The 20,755-nt window shown below is 46.7% G+C and overlaps 1 protein-coding gene across 2 annotated transcripts in view; it reads left to right on the top strand.

Moving 5' to 3' along the window:
• The window catches only part of glrbb (glycine receptor, beta b), a 232,678-nt gene that overhangs the window by 138,798 nt on the left and 73,125 nt on the right, over positions 1 to 20,755 (top strand). For both annotated transcript variants that reach the window (XM_072495794.1, XM_072495795.1), the window contains exon 8: positions 2,724 to 2,876. In XM_072495794.1, the coding sequence (XP_072351895.1) occupies positions 2,724 to 2,876 (153 nt within the window). The remainder of the gene's footprint in view (positions 1 to 2,723; positions 2,877 to 20,755) is intronic.

The raw sequence follows: 20,755 nt of genomic DNA, 5'->3' as shown, positions 1-20,755 counted from the left end.
TCACACGTACTTACACTGGAGATGTGGAGTGTGCTGGCTGACATATCTCTGCAGGTTGCTGGGTGGCTCATGGAATAAGGGAGTGGTGGAAAGGTGGGTTCAAAGTTTTTCAGGCGCGACACTGGAGGTTGTTGTAGAGGGAGCCCAGAGAAGGAGGGTATTCTGTATTCCCCTGTGGAATGGATGCCACCTTGTTTTCTTTGGCATCCTGTCCTGCTCTCCTGCAACAGCTGGTGCTGCTCTACCTGGCCTCATGTCCTCCCCCCCCTTTCCTCATCAAAGGAGACCCCCAGCAAGATGCCCATGACCAAGCACTTCCTCTGAGTGACTCCTAGAAGATGGAGTAGTCTGTGTTTTAGAATCTGGGGGATAAATATAGCTCAGTGCTGATTAAATCTTGATAAAGTGTCCCAGAAAGTCAGTCAATGTGTTTCAGAGATCCTCTTCATTGCTCTATTAGGAGAAAGTGAACATGAAATGGCGCATATCCTTCAGCATTTAAAATCACATCAACACTGTGTTTACTCCAGGATAGTTGGTTACATTTGGTCGATCATCTTAGGACAAACATTAGCCACCAAGGTGCTATTCACGGCCTTAATGAAAATGAAAAAAAAATGAAAATCGCTTATTGTCATAAGTAGGCTTCAAATGAAGTTACTGTGAAAAGCCCCTAGTCGCCACATTCCGGCGCCTGTTCTGGGAGGCTGGTACGGGACAACAGCAGGAAATTAAAGTGGCAATCAGTTCCTTAACAAGTCTCCGAGTGACTGTGTGGCTTTAAAACCTTTATCGACTAAACATGAGCCAAACCAGCTCTGCAGCTTCAGATCGCATCAAGACAACGTAAGATGCTCTATTGGGCTGCAGAAAATCGCCCTCATCAGGTTCCGAAACTCGCCTTTGCACTCATCAGTTAACTTCCATTTACTGTCCTTTCATGTTATTAGTGTAGAACATCAGACTATTTCTGACAGATCAAGTATCTGAGGATAATAGCTCGTAACTTTCTCGGAATGGCAATTACCGGCGGATTGCCACTCTGGAGGGTCTTACCCTCATTGAACTTCCAAAGCCCCTGTCTCGCCCGACCTTCCTCTCTCAGTCTGGGTGAGACAGGAGTAGCGAGGTGCTGCACCAGCGTGGATTAACTGGAGTGCAGATAGGAAAAATATTACCCTTTTTACAGCACCAGAAGGGCTAGGGTTAAAGTTAGGCCAGAGGTGTGGGGGTGTCCGGTGTCAGGCAGGGTCAGGGGTGGGGATGCGGTGGGGGGGGGGGGGGGGCTGGTGTAGTGTGGGGGTGTCCTGTGTGTGTCTTGGCCTGGGTGTTTAAAATGGTTAGTCTGGAGTTAGAAGTGCTTTTTTTCTTCTAACGCTTTCAGAGTAATTATAAGAGTAATTAAATCGCTTCTGTCGGATGGTTCTCAGCCTAGCCCAATTATCCAGACAAGTTAGGTCTTCTGGACAATTGCCAGGTAAACACTTACATGGGAACTTCCCATGACGGATTTGGAGCACATCATTGGGGTAATTACCTAATGTGACTCTGGGGCAGTTGTGGGACATAATTATTGTGGCAAAGAAATTGAGGTGTCAATACATTTTGGATTGTTTTGGAGCTGAAATTGGTTGTGCGCAGGGAGCATGGGTCAAAAGCCCAAGGCTCACCTTGACCATATCAGCACATTGGGGAGCTGCACAAGCCTCCCCAGCAACACCCATCAGGTAGGGGAAATAGGAGAATGGGAAGGTGGAGGTGGGTGATCATGGGCTACCTGCAACTGTAAAGATTGTTGTGGAGTTGGTCAATATCCAGCTGCCCCACTGGCTCCATTTAATGGTAAATTTTAAAATATTGTTACCTTCAGGCTGCATGTGGAATGATACAGATACAGGAACTAATCTGTTCACCAGCAAACAGCTTTGATGAAAGGCTCTTAACTGGCATTCAGACCCTCATTGACACACAGGGTCCAATTCGTATTGAAAATTGCCTGAGGCCTATTTGGCATTGAAAACATGTAGCCTCTGTTGGTGGGCAACAAGAGCTGTCCTTCACATCCTCCCCTCCTGCTGCAGTGCTTTCAGGAGAATTGTGTGAATGAGACCCATGGTTATTATAGTAATTGCACTGTGTGAAGGAGACAGGATACATGCAAGAGTATGCCTGTCCATGGTTCTCATCCATTGAACTAATTATTACGGAGTTCCTTTAATCAGTCTGTTGTGCACAATATGAACTCCACCCTCACTGAAAGCTACCATGCAGGTACAGCAAGCAATTGAGCCACAGGGTCAGTCCCCCAGTGAAATGGGTTGTTTCTATCTTTGTTCTTTGACTGTTAAAATATGCAAGAATGAGGTCCAGTTTGTAAACCACGGTTTTTAATCATTGCAACAAATGTAAGCCTTTGTAGATATCGGTGGATAACTAACTAACCCAATCAATGTAGAAGTGAAGAAAAGTATAGTTCTCATATTATAGTAAGCCACTGTCTTATCTATCACTGTATTTAGGAAGAATGGATTTAAAAAAAAATAATTAAAGACTCTGATCAGCTTGTTGCAAACTTGTTGAAGCTGCAAAAGGATAATCAATTGAATGAAGCTTTCTGCTTTGGATTTGGATTTTTTCAATAAACTGATGTTAAAATGATATTAAACATTTACTTATACTGCAGAAAATATTATATTGCTTTCCTTTCTTTGTTTTTACTAAAGGATATTACACCTGTGTTGAAGTGATATTTACACTAAGAAGACAAGTTGGGTATTACATGATGGGTGTTTATGCACCAACTCTTCTGATTGTTGTCCTGTCGTGGCTGTCGTTTTGGATAAACCCTGATGCAAGTGCGGCAAGAGTGCCTTTGGGTAAATCAAATTAGCACTGACAATCATATATTTATATGATCAGCTGTTACTATGGAAAATCATCCACATTATCACAAATGTTAGTAACTATTCCGCTATGTGACCCCCCAAAAAATTTCTTAAGGAGCCATTTGATAAATTACATGTTTCAAAGAAGTAGAACGAGTATCGTATAAAATTGTTCACTATTCTTGAGTTCTAACTGTACGGGCATTCCATATTCTAACTCATTTGTTAGTAAACATTATTGATGAACTCCAAATTAAGTGCTCTGTAATAATAAGGTGTCCATTAGTCTCTTGCTGTGGGGTGCCAATAATTGCAAGGACAGTCATTCTTGGATGATTGAGAAAATTTGAATGTAAAGATCGTGACATTGCCATGAGCAGAAAATGTACTTGAATACATTTGGACGCTGACTCATTTAAACGATCTTGCTCTATCTGTATTTAACGTCTAGATAAAATACGGACATTCATCGATTATTACTGAAAAGAAGAAAGCAAGGAAACAGAGAATCCACATATTCTTATTGAACTTTTTAAATTTTCTATTGTTTCATGAATTTGTTCTGTAAGATGACTAATGCTGGTTTCCAGCTCAAACTGCCAATCACATGACAAAATGTGTTTTTTATGTATGTGCTAGATAATGAGAATTAGCTGTGTATCTGTATGTATATATAGGTGAAGGTAGGAAAGAAGGACATCTTTGTCTTTGGAATCCAGTACAAGTAAGGGTAAAGAACCAAAGGGGAGAGAGAGAAGAAAATCACACATTTGGTGGTCTTCTTTAGCAAGTAATGTCAGGCTAGGGATGCAGATTGCAGACAGAAAACTAGAATGGCACCATGAAGCAAAATGCAGGGAGTGGAAGAACAGAAAATAAAGTTGCAGTGGTCATGCAGATGTATCATTGTTGTACGAACCGTGTGTAGACCAGGTTGTCTCTGGAATCCCTTGCATGTGTCGCCATGGCTGCGGCATGCATGAAAGGCTCATTTGGATTTCAGGCTCAGACACATTTTCCTTATCTGAGAAGGGCTGATCTTCCTCGCACTTTTCCTCTTGCAACATCTGTTCACATTGCATCATCCCTGCAGAGCGGTCAAATGTGTGGTTTAGGAAGTCCAATGATGTGCTCCATGATGACTTTGGTGGGTGCATGAGCTTGATTGTAGTGCTCCTCTATCTATCTCTGGGACACCTCACTGGTGCCTTCAGCAGGGGATAGCCCTCGACACCAAAGATCCATCTTGGTTGGAGCTTCAAAAGCTCTAGGAGCTGTGACTTGTACAAAATGTATGTGATGTGACAGCTTCCTGGGAAAGGAGCACAGACCTGTAGTCACACATCAGTTGTACATTCATGGAGTGATACCCTTTACAATTTACATTTGCAACTGGCTGTTCCCAGGGATTTTGTGCACTCAAGGAAATCCAGTGATGTCACCGAACATGACTGACCTTCTAGCCGAGGTGTGTCTTCACGGGTTGTGAAGTGGATGGAAATTATTGCCATGACTAAGTAAGGCATCGGTCACCTCTTTATGTACCTGTGAGATGTCACATATGTCACTTGTTGCACCCTGGAAGGAAAGATATACTTGCTATAGAGGGAGTGCAACAAAGGTTCACCACCCTAATCCTGGGTTGGAGGGATTGTCCTGTGAGTTAAGGTTAGACTGGGCCTTTATTCTCTGGGGTGAGCATCTTTATTCTCTGGAGTTTAGAAGAATGAGAAGTGATCTCATTCAACCAAATAAAATTCTCACAGGGATTGACACAGTAAATGCAGGAAGGATGTCTCCCCTGGCTGGGGGGTGTTCTAGAATCAGGGCACACAGTCGCAGAATAAGGGACCAATCATTTAGGACTGAGATGTGGAGGCATGTCTTTCCTCAGGGCGGTGAATCTTTGGAATTTTCTGTCCCGGGGTGGTGGAGGCTCAGTTACTGAGTATGCTCAAGACTGAGATCGAAAGATTTCTACATATTAAAAACATGAAGGAATACAGGAGTAGTGGAGGACTATGGTGTTGACGTAGCAGATCAGTCATGATCTCATTGAATGGCAGAGTGGGCTCAAAGGACTGAATGGCCTATTCCTGTCCTAATTCTTATGTTCCACCCATTAAAATAATCGACCTCCCACATCAGTCAAGTATCCATTCAGAGGCATTGGGCGGGATTCTCTGTCAGCTGACGGCGGAATCGGGAAATCCGATTGGGTGGAAAATCGGTTTTGATGCCAAATAGTGGTGGGCACCGGTTTCACGCCAAATCGCAATTCTCCGGTGTCTCGATCACACGTACAGTAAACGCCTTTGGCATATCATTAGCGGGCCTGACCTGGTATTCTCCGGGGCCTCCGCGATGCTCCGCCTCCATTGGGGCGAATTCCCGACGGCGAGGTTCACTTGTGCTTTTAAAAATAATGAAACAGGCGCCGTGGCTGCTGCGGGGCAGAGAGGGGGTGCGGAAAGGGTCCAACATCGCCATAGTTCATTGACAGTTGTGCCGCTGTGCCGGGGGTTTCTGCCATGGCTGGGGGGAGTAGCGGGGGAGTGGACATGAGGTGGACTGTGGGATTGGGGTGCACGGGCATGGAGCACCATTGCCGCAGCCTGCAAGGCAGCCATTCAACGGCACATGCCGCTGACTGCCCACAGTGAACGTAGGGCCTCCCTAGGTGCATTCTGGTCCCAGCCGACCCATCAGCAGGATGGTCGCGCTCCAGTGCAACCAGTACCATCTTGTTGGGATGAATGTGAGGAGTGTAATGTGTATATGCATCTGCAGCTTGCCAGCCTCCCAAGTGTCCATCACGGACCCAGCGAGCCGAGCACAGTTTCTCATTGGAATCGATTATGTTCCACGTGGCGCTGGTGCTAGCTCCTCCACAGTCGCTGAATCGCTCCAGGTTCGGCGCCAGTCTTGCTGTCTTAAAAGGCCGAGAATTCTGCGTCGGCGTCAACACTTAGGGCTCGAATCTCCGCCGGCGGGATGCTCCGATTTGCAGGCAGCCCGGGGGTTTCCTGATGGCGTGGGGCTGCCCCACAATGGGAAACCCCATTGACTAGCTAGCCTAACGGAGCATCCCACTGGCAGGGTGAAACAGAAATGTGCCGCGGCGGGGGTGGAGAATCCAGCCACATGTTTTTCCATAAGACCTTAAAAAGTATGATGTGCGTGCATTTTGAGATAGTTCCTGTAGCTTCTCTGCTCCCTCTGTCATCCTTATTCTTGCCCCCTTCACTTTGATCCACCCATCATAATCTTTCCCATCCTCTCTGTTACCCTTAAACCTCCTACTACACTAGACTCTATTCACATTTCTTTGCACATTAAATCTCTCCCCTGTGCCTGCAACCATGACCCTTTGCCCCTGAGCCCTCCTGTTATCCTACTCCATGCTTTTGTTCACTCCTATGACCCACCCCATGAGATGTTCCAAATACCCTGCCCTGACTCTCGACCTGCCCCCTCCCCCCCAACACAGACAGAGTCCAACTTTCCCCTTCGACTGTGACTGTTTCCTTCGTCACACAGAATCCTCAGCACCCCACCTTTCACAGCACCAAAACCACCCTTGAGGACCATTGTGCAGCTTTCTGAACCTGCCCAGCCCCCGATCCCGTACAAGACCACCACATTTAAACTAATGTGGCAGGGGGATGGGAACCGATGTAGGAAGTCAGTGGGGATGGAAACAAAAGGCAGGAAGGGAGAGTGTGTAAAGCATGACCAGAGAAAGCAGGGCAGAGAGCAAGGAAGGTCTACATTAAACTGCATTTATTTCAATGCAAGAGGCCTGACGGGCAAAACGGATGAACTCAGGGCATGGATGGGCACATGGGACTGGGATATTATAGCTATGACTGAAACATGGCTAAGGGAGGGGCAGGACTGGCAGCTCAATGTTCCGGGCTACAGATGCTATAGAAAGGATAGAACAGGAGGTAAGAGAGGAGGGGGAGTGGCGTTTTTGATTAGGGAGAACATCACGGCAGTACTTAGAGGGGATATATCCGAGGGTTCGCCCACTGAGTCTATATAGGTGGAACTGAAAAATAAGAAGGGAGAGATCACCTTGATAGGACTGTACTACAGGCCCCCAAATAGTCAGCGGGAAATTGAGGAGCAAATATGTCAGGAGATTACAGATAGCTGCAAGAAAAATAGGGTGGTAATAGTAGGGGACTTTAACTTTCCCAACATTGACTGGGACAGCCATAGCATTAGGGGCTTGGATGGAGGGAAATTTGTTGAGTGTATTCAGGAGGAATTTCTCATTCAGTATGTGGATGGACCGACTAGAGAGGGGGCAAAACTTGACCTCGTCTTGGGAAATAAGGAAGGGCAAGTGACAGAAGTGTTAGTGAGGGATCACTTTGGGACAAGTGACCATAACTCCATTGGTTTTAAGATAGCTATGGAGAATGATAGGTCTGGCCCAAGAGTTAAAATTCTTAATTGGGGCAAGGCCAATTTTGATGGTATCAGACAGGAACTTTCAGAGGTAGATTGGGGGAGACTGTTGGCAGGCAAAGGGACGGCAGGTAAATGGGAGGCTTTTAAAAATGTGTTAACCAGGGTTCAGGGTAAGCACATCCCCTTTAGAGTGAAGGGCAAGGCTGGTAGAAGTAGGGAACCCTGGATGACTCGAGATATTGAGACTCTGGTCAAAAAGAAGAAGGAGGCACATGACGTACATAAACAACTGGGATCAAGTGGATCCCTTAAAGAGTATAGAGATTGTCGAAATAGAGTTAAGAGGGAAAGCAGGAGGGCAAAAAGGGGACATGAAATTGCTTTGGCAAATAATGCAAAGGAGAATCCAAAGAGCTTCTACAGATACATAAAGGGAAAAAGAGTAACTAGGGACAGAGTAGGGCCTATTAAGGATCAACAAGGACATCTATGTGCAGAGCCACAAGAATTGTGTGAGATCCTGAATGAATATTTCTCATCGGTATTCACGGTGGAGAAAGGCATGGATGTTAGGAAACTAAGGGAAATAAATAGTGATGTCTTGAGAAGTGTGCATATTACAGAGGAGGAGGTGCTGGAAGTCTTAAAATGCATCAAGGTAGATAAATCCCCGGGACCTGATGAAATGTATCCCAGGATGTTGTGGGAGGCTAGGGAGGAAATTGCGGGTCCCCTAACCGAGATATTTGAATCATCGGCAGCCACAGGTGAGGTGCCTGAAGATTGGAGAGTAGTGAATGTTGTGCCCTTGTTTAAGAAGGGCAGCAGGGAAAAGCCTGGGAACTACAGACCGGTGAGCCTAATGTCTGTAGTAGGTAAGTTGCTAGAAGGTATTCTGAGAGACAGGATCTACAAGCATTTAGAGAGGCAAGGACTGATTCGGGGCAGTCAGCATGGCTTTGTGCGTGGAAAATCATGTCTCACAAATTTGATTGAATTTTTTGAGGGGGTGACCAAGAAGGTAGATGAGGGCAGTGCAGTAGACGTTGTTTACATGGACTTTAGCAAAGCCTTTGACAAGGTACCGCATGGTAGGTTGTTGAAGAAGGTTAAAGCTCATGGGATCCAGGGTGAGGTTGCCAATTGGATTCAAAATTGGCTGGACGACAGAAGACAGAGAGTGGTTGTAGAGGGTTGTTTTTCAAACTGGAGGCCTGTGACCAGTGGTGTGCCTCAGGGATCGGTGCTGGGTCCACTTATTTGTGATTTATATTAATGATTTGGATGAGAATTTAGGAGGCATGGTTAGTAAGTTTGCAGATGACACCAAGATTGGTGGCACAGTGGATAGTGAAGAAGGTTATCTAGGATTGCAACGGGATCTTGATCAATTAGGCCAGTGGGCCGACGAATGGCAGATGGAGTTTAATTTAGATAAATGTGAGGTGATGCATTTTGGCAGATCGAATCAGGCCAGGACCTACTCAGTTAATGGTATGGCGTTGGGGAGAGTTATAGAACAAAGAGATCTAGGAGTACAGGTTCATAGCTCCTTGAAGGTGGAGTCGCAGGTGGACTTAGTGGTGAAGAAGGCATTCGGCATGCTTGGTTTCATTGGTCAGAACATTGAATACAGGAGTTGGGACGTCTTGTTGAAGTTGTACAAGACATTGGTATGGCCACACTTGGAATACTGTGTGCAGTTCTGGTCACCCTATTATAGAAAGGATATTATTAAACTAGAAAGAGTGCAGAAAAGATTTACTAGGATGCTACCGGGACTTGATGGTTTGAGTTATAAGGAGAGGCTGGATAGACTGGGACTTTTTTCCCTGGAGCGTAGGAGGCTTAGGGATGATCTTATAGAGGTCTATAAAATAATGACGGGCATAGATAAGGTAGATAATCAACATCTTTTCCCAAAGGTAGGGGAGTCTAAAACTAGAGGGCATAGGTTTAAGGTGAGAGGGGAGAGATTCAGAAGGGCCCGGAGGGGCAATTTCTTCACTCAGAGGGTAGTGAGTGTCTGGAATGGGCTGCCAGAGGTAGTAGTAGAGGCGGGTACAATTGTGTCTTTTAAAAAGCATTTAGATAGTTACATGGGTAAGATGGGTATAGAGGGTTATGGGCCAAGTGCAGGCAACTGGGACTAGCTTAATGGTAAAAACTGGGCGGCATGGACTGGTTGGGCCGAAGGGCCTGTTTCCATGCTGTAAACTTCTATGATTCAGAACAGGAGGCCCTTCCCTCCACTACACGTCCCTGCACATGAACACCAATCACTCAATGCCACTGCCTTATGCCAGAGAGCTTAACAAAGAACGAAGAAAAGTACAGCACAGGAACAGGCCCTTCGGCCCTCCAGGCTTGCGCCGACCATACTGCCCGACTAAACTACAATCTTCTACACTTCCGGGGTCCGTATCCCTCTATTCCCATCCTATTCATGTATTTGTCAAGATGCCCCTTAAGCGTCACTATCGTCCCTGCTTCCACCACCTCCTCCAAAGAACATGGAGCACCAGCTGGCGGGGCGGAAATTGGTCCGGCGCGGGCCTAGCCCCTTAAGGTTGGGGCTCGGCCCCCCAAGATGCGGAGCATTCCGCACCTTTGGGGCGGCGCAATGCCCGACTGATTTGCGCCGTTTTGGGCGCCAGTCGGCGGACATCGCGCCGATACCGGAGAATTTCGCCCCATATGTAGAACCAGATGGAATTTCTCAAACATGGCTTCATAAACATCAGGACTGGCAACTAAATATTGAAGGTTATAACATAATCAGAAGGATAGGGAAAGACGAAGGGCAGTGAGATCGCTGTATTAATTAGATACAGCATAATGGCAATGGAATAAAAGGGACAACATTAACAGAAGGTTCGGAACAGACTCCATATGGATTGAAATAAAAGGTAAGGGATCTGTCACGTTAATTGGTGCATCTTGCAGACCACTTAATAGTGGAAAGGAGGTGGATGATAAAATATCAAAGGGAATTGATGAAATAAATAAAGCACAATGAATAATAATCATGGCAGGTTTTAACTACCCTGAAATATACTGAACAGAAGAGATAGTGAGACAGGCACAGGGAACGTAGTTTTCACAATGCGTGCAGGCCTCCTTTCTTACCCAGTATGTGAAAAGCCCAACAAATCAGTGAACACTGCTGGAACTAGTGACGAGAAATGAACCAGAACAGATAAGAGAGGTAATTGGAAGGGAACATCTTGGCAATAGTGATTACAGAGAGTAAGAGGACAGGACTGTATTCACCCAGTTGAGGCCCCAATGTCAGGACCAAATACGTGTCAGATACACGCACCGGTAGGCAGCAGGACGTTCTGTGGTATTTTCCAAAGGAGTAACCATCAGTGGGGAAGCCATCCAATGAATGGTGGTGGGCGGGTCCGAGTGCTGGAAGCCCACGCGCAGCTGCAATTTTACCAGGCACCTGTGGAACATTCAGAAGGCAGCAACCCGGAAAACAGAAGGAGGATATACACAGAGCGCTGAGATGGCATTAAGAAAAGTAATGGTCACCCATCTCTTCAGTAACATCTCCCTTGAGGCTCTTGTACAAGCAGCCCATGAAAGGAGGCAGGTCCTCTTCCCTCAAGTCAGAAGGAGGAGGCCACCAGTCAAAATGATGAACTCATTGATGGATGTGACCAAAGTGGGGAGCAGCTGAGGATTTGTGCCGAGAACTTGGGTACAGTGCAGAAAGCGATTCACCGTCTGGAAAGCAAGTGGCGTTAACAATTGTCATCTGGAAACCCAGCATCAAGTGAAAGGAGCCCATGAAATCAGAGGCCAGGTTGTTGACTGATATATAGGGCGACATCAGGCACCAGTATTAGTATTGTGGCATCCTGTCATCCTGGGTGAAAGCTGCATTGAGGTGGCTAAATGGCCACCTCACCATGCCATTCATAATCAGAGCACTGAATGTTTACATTATCTCAGATGATGCAGCACATAGATGTCATGAGACAGCAGTGGCACTGCCCATGTTTATGGAGAAGTGTGCTCAGAATGCCAGGGAGCGCCAATGGACTGGAGGTGGAGTAGCCATTGTCACAAACTTGATGCCAAAAAAGGACAAGGCTTGGGGCACTGCTGGGCAGCCTGTTGCTGAGGGAGAGACAGGTATCCAAGGTATGGAGAAGTCCAACATTCCCTGCACCTTGTCTGGGAATAGGTTCATGTGTGGGCCTTCAAAGCCACTGAAAGTTCTTCACCAAGAGAAGGATGGAGACATTGGTGATAAAACTGTTCCACTTTAATAGTTTATTTTCACCAGGCCCAGCAACAGATGAAGGATAAATAACTAATGCACCCACCTTGGAATGTTGACAGGATATTATTCCATCTGAAGACACTGTCACTTTATTCCTTATACTTATGTTTAAGTAAAACACCAGTTGACGAGAGAGTTGTGTATCTCCTTGCCACATGTGCCTGTTTCCTGGGACCCTCTCAGCACCACATTCACCAAGTGGAACCGTTTCAGGTGTTTCATAGAAATCCTGTTCTGAACACATAGCTCACTCAGTGTCTTCCTCTGGCTCCAGCACTACTCCTGTGTAAAGCGGCAGGTTGTGCAAACCAATGTAAATGTCAATATAAGGAAGACTCTTGAAGGTATGTATGCCATAGTAAATGACAATGTCCAGGATACTCTCGAGGGTGCAGCACCCCCCCAGATCGATCAGGCATTGAAACTTCATCTTAAATAGGCCAATGCCTGCTCGTCAATGGCCTTGCACTCATGTGGCTGTAGGTGCATTTGTATTCTGCATGTGATTTGGGATATAGTACAGGGTGTGATGTTCTCTGTTTTCGTTGTCTGGATGTCTTGAATGCGTTTTTAACAAAGAGCATCAAGTGATGTTAATTAACAAAGCTGATTTATTAACACTGTTAATATTTAAACTGAATTCGAGCATATTCCTCAGTACACAAGGTTGCTAAATAACTATGCGTGCCAAAGAAGACAGTACGTATGTTCCCCAACCGGAAACCACGGCTCAATCGCGAGATTGACTCCCTGCTGAAGCACAGGTCTGAGGCGTTCAAGTCAGACGACCTTGACCTATACAGGAAATCCAGGTACGACCTCCGTAAAGCCATCCAAGATGCCAAGAGAGAATATCAAACCAATCTAGAGTCACAGACAGACTCTCGGCGGTTGTGGCAAGGACTAAACCACATAACGGGCTACAAAGCGAAGCCGAACAGTATCTCCGGCAACAGCGCACCCCTCCCCGATGAACTCAATGCATTCTATGCTCGGTTTGAGCAGGAAACCAACAATCCGCTGTTGAGTGCCTCAGCAGCCCATAACTCACCCATACCCACCATCACAGCTTCCGAAGTCAGATTGGCCTTCCTGAAAGTGAACCCTCGGAAGGCGATGGGCCCGGACGGGATCCCTGGTCGTGCACTCAGAGCCTGTGCGGACCAGCTGGCAGAGGTATTCACGGACATCTTTAACCTGTCCCTACTCCACTCCGAGGTCCCCACCTGCTTCAAGAAGACCACCATCATACGGGTGCCAAAGAAGAACCAGGCAACGTGCGTCAATGACTATGTCCGGTGGCCCTGACTCCAGTCGTAATGAAGTGCTTCGAGCGGTTGATCATGAAGCGCATCACCTCCATACTCCCAGAACGCCTTGATCCACTGCAATTCGCATACCGCTGCAACCGGTCCACATCAGACGCCATTTCCCTGGCCCTACACTCATCCCTAGAGCATCTCGAAAACAAGGACTCCTACATCAGACACCAATTGACTACAGCTCCGCCTTCAACACCATAATCCCAGCCAAGCTCATATCAAAGCTCCAAAACCTAGGACTTGGCTCCCCACTCTGCAACTGGATCCTTGACTTTCTGACCCACAGACCACAATCAGTAAGAATGAACAACACCTCCTCCACAATAGTCCTCAATACCGGGGCTCCGCAAGGCTGCGTATTTAGCCCCCGACTCTACTCTCTGTACACACACGACTGCATGGCAAAATCTGGTTCCAACTCCATCTACAAGTTTGCTGACGATACGACCATAGTGGGCCGGATCTCGAATAACGACGAGTCAGAATACAGGAGGGAGATAGAGAACCTAGTGGAATGATACAGCAACAACAATCTCTCCCTCAATGCCAGCAAAACTAAAGAGCTGATCATTGACTTCAGGAAGCAAAGTAATGTACACACCCCTGTTAGCATCAACGGGGCCGAGGTGGAGATGGTTAGCAGTTTCAAATTCCTAGGGGTGCACATCTCCAAAAATCTGTCCTGGTCCACCAAGTTGACACTACCACCAAGAAAGCACAACAGCGTCTATACTTCCTCAGCAAACTAAGGAAATTCGGCATGTCCACATTAACTCTTACCAACTTTTACAGATGCACCATAGAAAGCATCCTATCTGGCTGCATCACAGCCTGGTATGGCAACTGCTCGGCCCGGGACCGCAAGAAACTTCAGAGTCATGAACACCGCCCAGTCCATCACACGAACCTGCCTCCCCTCCATTGACTCCATGTACACCTCCCGCTGCCTGGGGAAAGCGGACAGCATAATCAAAGACCCCTCCCACCCGGCTTACTCACTCTTCCAACTTGTTCCATCGGCAGGAGATATAGAAGTCTGAGAACACGCACGAACAGACTCAAAAACAGCTTCTTCCCTGCTCTTACCAGACTCCTAAACGACTCTCTTATGGACTGACCTCATTAACACTACACCCCTAGATGCTTCATCTGACCGGTGTTTATGTAGTTACATTCTGTACCTTGTGTTGCCGTATTATGTATTTTCTTTTACTTCCTTTTCTTTTAATGTACTTAATGATCTGTTGAGCTGCTCGCAGAAAAATACTATTCACTGTACCCCGGTACACGTGACAATAAACAAATCCAATCCAATCCAATGATGCAACTCCAACTATAGAACTCTCAAATATACAACTACTCTATTTCATGCCGAAACACCTTCTCCCTGAGTCAAGGTTGTCACGTGATATATATGTGACTGCTCTTTATCACATCTGGTGGTAAGATTTATTTACAAAGAACAAAGACAAAGAACAAAGAAATGTACAGCACAGGAACAGGCCCTTCGGCCCTCCAAGCCCGTGCCGACCATACTGCCCGACTAAACTACAATCTTCTACACTTCCTGGGTCCATATCCTTCTATTCCCATCCTATTCATATATTTGTCAAGATGCCCCTTAAATGTCCCTATCGTCCCTGCCTCCACTACCTCCTCCGGTAGTGAGTTCCAGGCACCCACTACCCTCTGCGTAAAAAACTTGCCTCGTACATCTACTCTAAACTTTGCCCCTCTCACCTTAAACCTATGCCCCCTAGTAATTGACCCCTCTACCCTGGGGAAAAGCCTCTGACTATCCACTCTGTCTATGCCCCTCATAATTTTGTATACCTCTATCAGGTCGCCCCTCAACCTCCTTCGTTCCAGTGAGAACAAACCGAGTTTATTCAATCGCTCCTCATAGCTTATGCCCTCCATACCAGGCAACATTCTGGTAAATCTCTTCTGCACCCTCTCTAAAGCCTCCACATCCTTCTGGTAGTGTGGCGACCAGAATTGAACACTATACTCCAAGTGTGGCCTAACTAAGGTTCTATACAGCTGCAACATGACTTGCCAATTCTTATACTCAATGCCCCGGCCAATGAAGGCAAGCATGCCGTATGCCTTCTTGACTACCTTCTCCACCTGTGTAGCCCCTTTCAGTGATCTGTGGACCTGTACTCCTAGATCTCTTTGACTTTCAATACTCTTGAGGGTTCTACCATTCACTGTATATTCCCTACCTGCATTAGCCCTTCCAAAATGCATTACCTCACATTTGTCCAGGTTAAACTCCATCTGCCATCTCTCCGCCCAAGTCTCTAGACAATCTAAATCCTGCTGTATCCTCAGACAGTCCTCATCGCTATCCGCAATTCCACCAACCTTTGTGTCGTCTGCAAACTTACTAATCAGACCAGTTACATTTTCCTCCAAATCATTTATATATACTACAAAGAGCAAAGGTCCCAGCACTGATCCCTGTGGAACACCACTGGTCACAGCCCTCCAATTAGAAAAGCATCCCTCCATTGCTACCCTCTGCCTTCTATGGCCTAGCCAGTTCTGTATCCACCTTGCCAGTTCACCCCTGATCCCGTGTGACTTCACCTTTTGTACTAGTCTACCATGAGGGACCTTGTCAAAGGCCTTACTGAAGTCCATATAGACAACATCTACTGCCCTACCTGCATCAATCATCTTAGTGACCTCCTCGAAAAACTCTATCAAGTTAGTGAGACACGACCTCCCCTTCACAAAACCGTGCTGCCTCTCACTAATACGTCCATTTGCTTCCAAATGGGAGTAGATCCTGTCTCGAAGAATTCTCTCCAGTAATTTCCCTACCACTGAAGTAAGGCTCACCGGCCTGTAGTTCCCGGGATTATCCCTGCCACCCTTCTTAAACAGAGGAACAACATTGGCTATTCTCCAGTCCTCCGGGACATCCCCTGAAGACAGCGAGGATCCAAAGATTTCTGTCAAGGCCTCAGCAATTTCCTCTCCAGCCTCCTTCAGTATTCTGGGGTAGATCCCATCCGGCCCTGGGGACTTATCTACCTTAATATTTTTTAAGACACCCAACACCTCGTCTTTTTGGATCACAATGTGACCCAGGCTATCTACACCCCCTTCTCCAGACTCAACATCTACCAATTCCTTCTTTTTGGTGAATACTGATGCAAAGTATTCATTTAGTATCTCGCCCATTTCCTCTGGCTCCACACATAGATTCCCTTGCCTATCCTTCAGTGGGCCAACCCTTTCCCTGGCTACCCTCTTGCTTTTTATGTAAGTGTAAAAAGCCTTGGGATTTTCCTTAACCCTATTTGCCAATGACTTTTCATGACCCCTTCTAGCCCTCCTGACTCCTTGCTTAAGTTCCTTCCTACTTTCCTTATATGCCACACAGGCTTCGTCTGTTCCCAGCCTTTTAGCCCTGACAAATGCCTCCTTTTTCTTTTTGACGAGGCCTACAATATCACTCGTCATCCAAGGTTCCCGAAAATTGCCGTATTTATCTTTCTTCCTCACAGGAACATGCCTGTCCTGTATTCCTTTCAACTGACACTTGAAAGCCTCCCACATGTCAGATGTTGATTTGCCCTCAAACATCCGCCCCCAATCTATGTTCTTCAGTTCCCGCCTAATATTGTTATAATTAGCCTTCCCCCAATTTAGCACATTCATCCTCGGACCACTCTTATCCTTGTCCACCAGTACTTTAAAACTTACTGAATTGTGGTCACTGTTACCGAAATGCTCCCCTACTGAAACATCTACCACCTGGCCGGGCTCATTCCCCAATACCAGGTCCAGTACCGCCCCTTCCCTAGTTGGACTGTTTACATATTGTTTTAAGAAGCCCTCCTGGATGCTCCTTACAAACTCTGCCCCGTCTAAGCCCCTGGCACTAAGTGAGTCCCAGTCAATATTGGGGAAGTTGAAGTCTCCCATCACCACAACCCTGTTGTTTTTACTCTTTTCCACAATCTGTCTACCTATCTGCTCCTCTATCTCCCGCTGGCTGTTGGGAGGCCTGTAGTATACCCCCAACATTGTGACTGCACCCTTCTTATTCCTGATCTCTACCCATATAGCCTCACTGCCCTCTGAGGTGTCCTCTCGCTGTATAGCTGTGATACTCTCCTGAACAAGTAGCGCAACTCCACCTCCCCTTTTACATCCCCCTCTATCCCGCCTGAAACATCTAAATCCTGGAATGTTTAGCTGCCAATCCTGCCCTTCCCTCAACCAGGTCTCTGTAATGGCAACAACATCATAGTTCCAAGTAGTAATCCAAGCTCTAAGTTCATCTGCCTTACCCGTAATGCTCCTTGCATTAAAACATATGCACTTCAGGCCACCAGACCCGCTGTGTTCAGCAACTTCTCCCCGTCTGCTCTGCCTCAGAGCCACACTGTCCCTATTCCCTAGTTCTCCCTCAATGCTCTCACCTTCTGACCTATTGCTCCCGTGCCCACCCCCCTGCCATACTAGTTTAAACCCTCCCGTGTGACACTAGCAAATCTCGCGGCCAGGATATTTATGCCTCTCCGGTTTAGATGCAACCCGTCCATCTTATACAGGTCACACCTGCCCCGGAAGAGCTCCCAGTGGTCCAGATAACAGAAACCCTCCCTCCTACACCAGCTGTTTAGCCACGTGTTTGTCTGCTCTATCTTCCTATTTCTAGCCTCACTGGCACGTGGCACAGGGAGTAATCCCGAGATTACAACCCTCGAGGTCCTGTCTTTTAACTTTCTGCCTAGCTCCCTGAACTCCTGCTGCAGGACCTCATGCCCCTTCCTGCCTATGTCGTTAGTACCAATATGTACAACGACCTCTGCCTGTTTGCCCTCCCCCTTCAGGATTCCCTCTACCCGTTCGGAGACATCCAGGACCCTGGCACCAGGGAGGCAACATACCATCCTGGAGTCTCTTTCACGTCCACAGAAGCGCCTATCTGTGCCCCTGACTATAGAGTCCCCTATAACTATTACTCTTCTGCGCTTTGACCCTCCCTTCTGAACATCAGAGCCAGCCGTGGTGCCACTGCTCTGGCTGCTGCTGTTTTCCCCTGATAGGCTATCCCCCCCGACAGTATCCAAAGGGGTATATCTGTTCGAGAGGGGGACAACCACAGGGGATTCCTGCACTGACTGCCTGCCCTTTCTGGTGGTCACCCATTTCTCTGCCTGCACCTTGGGTGTGACCACACTTACATAACTGCGATCTATGACGCTTTCCGCCACCTGCATGCTCCTAAGTGCATCCAATTGCTGCTCCAACCGAACCATGCGGTCTGTGAGGAGCAGCAGTTGGGTGCACTTTCTGCAGATGAAGCCATCCGGGACGCTGGAAGCCTCCCGGACCTGCCACATCTCACAGTCAGAGCACAGCACCCCTCTAACTGACATTGCGTCAATTAATTAAAATTAAAATTTGTCTTTTTTTTTTTTAAATACTTTTTCTTTTTTTTAAATTACAAAGTTACTGTCAACTATCTGTTTCCTAGCACTAGATTTCTAATAGAAATGCGATAGCTAACTATAATATTCTCCGATCTCTGGCTTAGATATCCTCTAAATTATAATTAAGTTATTATGTTTAATTAGTTCCCAAATACTCAAAAAAAATTTAGGTTAGAATCCCAACCAGCCACTCAGGTCACAGCTTTTCTGTGATGTCACTTCAGTTTCCCCCCGACACACACAATTTGAAAAAAAAGGTATAAAAGTAAAAATCACTTGCTTACCTTCTGAGATGTTCTCAGGTTCTCTCGCTGACAGAGACTGCTCCTCCACCTCCAATCCTTGACCTGCACAATGCTAATAATAATACTATAATATGGCACTTACCTTACACCAATGGGTCTTATTATTAGGTTAGAGGAGGAGGGTGGGTGGGAGACACTACACGTGTAGTGTCTCGGGTTTCCTCTCCACCAGAATTTATTGGTTGGGGGGGGGGGGAAACTTGCCAGAGGTCGAACTTCCGGTTCCCGCCGAAATCCAAAGGGCTGCTCCTGTAAAGGTAAGTGGTTTTAAACTCACTACTCACCTCCAAGAAGGCCCCTGCGCACCGCTGCCGCCGAAATCCAAAGGGCTGCTCCTGTAAAGGTAAGGTTTTTAAACTAACTACTCACCTCCCAGAAGGCCCCTGCGCACCGCTGCCGCCGAAATCCAAAGGGCTGCTCCTGTAAAGGTAAGGTTTTTAAACTAACTACTCACCTCCCAGAAGGCCCCTGCGCACCGCTGCCGCCGAAATCCAAAGGGCTGCTCCTGTAAAGGTAAGTGGTTTTAAACTCACTACTCACCTCCAAGAAGGCCCCTGCGCACCGCTGCCGCCGAAATCCAAAGGGCTGCTCCTGTAAAGGGAAGGTTTTTAAACTAACTACTCACCTCCCAGAAGGCCCCTGCGCACCGCTGCCGCCGAAATCCAAAGGGCTGCTCCTGTAAAGGTAAGTGGTTTTAAACTCACTACTCACCTCCAAGAAGGCCCCTGCGCACCGCTGCCGCCGAAATCCAAAGGGCTGCTCCTGTAAAGGTAAGGTTTTTAAACTAACTACTCACCTCCCAGAAGGCCCCTGCGCACCGCTGCCGCCGAAATCCAAAGGGCAATTGTTAATTCTATCTGCCACACAATACCCATATTGTTACTTCCCCCTTCCTTTGAAGATGTTTGAAGACTGTACAAACATATATACATGGTAAGAGCGTTATATGTTCTATACATGTGAATGGTTATTGTCATGTTAGCAATTTTTTATTTTTTTACAGTTCATAAATTGAGTCTGTCCTCCGTATTCGCTGTGGAAATGTAGTACATAACCAGCTAGTCATCAGTTCAATCGATCAGGTTTTCGACTGATTCCGATGTTGAACCACCTTTGTTGCCTGAAGTGGTCTTTTTCCTGTGCTTGTGGTGTTGATTTCTTGTCTCCTTTGCCCGAAAAACCGGTTTGATTTCTGGTCTTTGAGCAAGTACCAACTCTTCTGGACTGTCCGAATGACTTTTTTTCTTCCTCCATTTCTTCCTGGCATTCGCGGCATCATATGTGAACTTGGTATGGTCTACACACACATCTGCCTGTGTCATCTCGAATGGTAGATGTTTTTCAAACAGTGTCATGCAGTCCCATGCTCGGTTGCTATCTGGATTGCTTGTCATACCGCATGGCTTGTCAAGTTTGATTGCAAGTCCCAACACTTTGTTCCATTGAATTGCAATGCGTTGGTTAAGTTGTACTTTGGTTTCTAAGTCGACATGACAAAATTTCCTGCTGGATCCAATGTTGACATCCGTGACTGGCAGTTCCTTTTGAACCATTTAACGCTTTCTTCAGTTCCTCAGAATTCTTCTCAGAGTTTAAGTTTCCACACAAAGCGATAAGGATGCATCATTGGTAGGCTTGTGCTTCTCATCTGGAGTCAACTTCTCCAAGATGTCTTCAGATTCCTGTTGGCTGTTCCCAATTGATGTGCTCTCAACTGATTTCGTCACTGTTGCATTCTCATTGTCAGCCTCTGCACAGTCCAGCTGAGAACTGGCACTCGCTGTTGTCCGGCACAGATTGTATGCTACTTGTGACCACCTTACTGCCAAATGAAGTAAATAGACTTTCATAGTCTTCCTCTTCGGGATCATCATCTGATTCTTCACTTTCCCCTTCGGATAACTGTACCATGATATCTCGTTGCCAGCCGCAATGATCCTCCATCGCCGTGCTGTCTGGAATGTGCAGCTGCTCAACTAGGTTCAGGGCCTCACACACGTCCGCATATACAAATTTGAGCGAGTGAAATCTCTTCCTAGTCATAAGGTACGAGTGAAATCTCTTC

Source organism: Scyliorhinus torazame, chromosome 3, assembly GCF_047496885.1.
Source record: "Scyliorhinus torazame isolate Kashiwa2021f chromosome 3, sScyTor2.1, whole genome shotgun sequence".
Classification (NCBI taxonomy): domain Eukaryota; kingdom Metazoa; phylum Chordata; class Chondrichthyes; order Carcharhiniformes; family Scyliorhinidae; genus Scyliorhinus; species Scyliorhinus torazame.
Note: the sequence above shows the minus strand (reverse complement) of the source record. Positions and strands in the feature narration are given on the sequence as shown.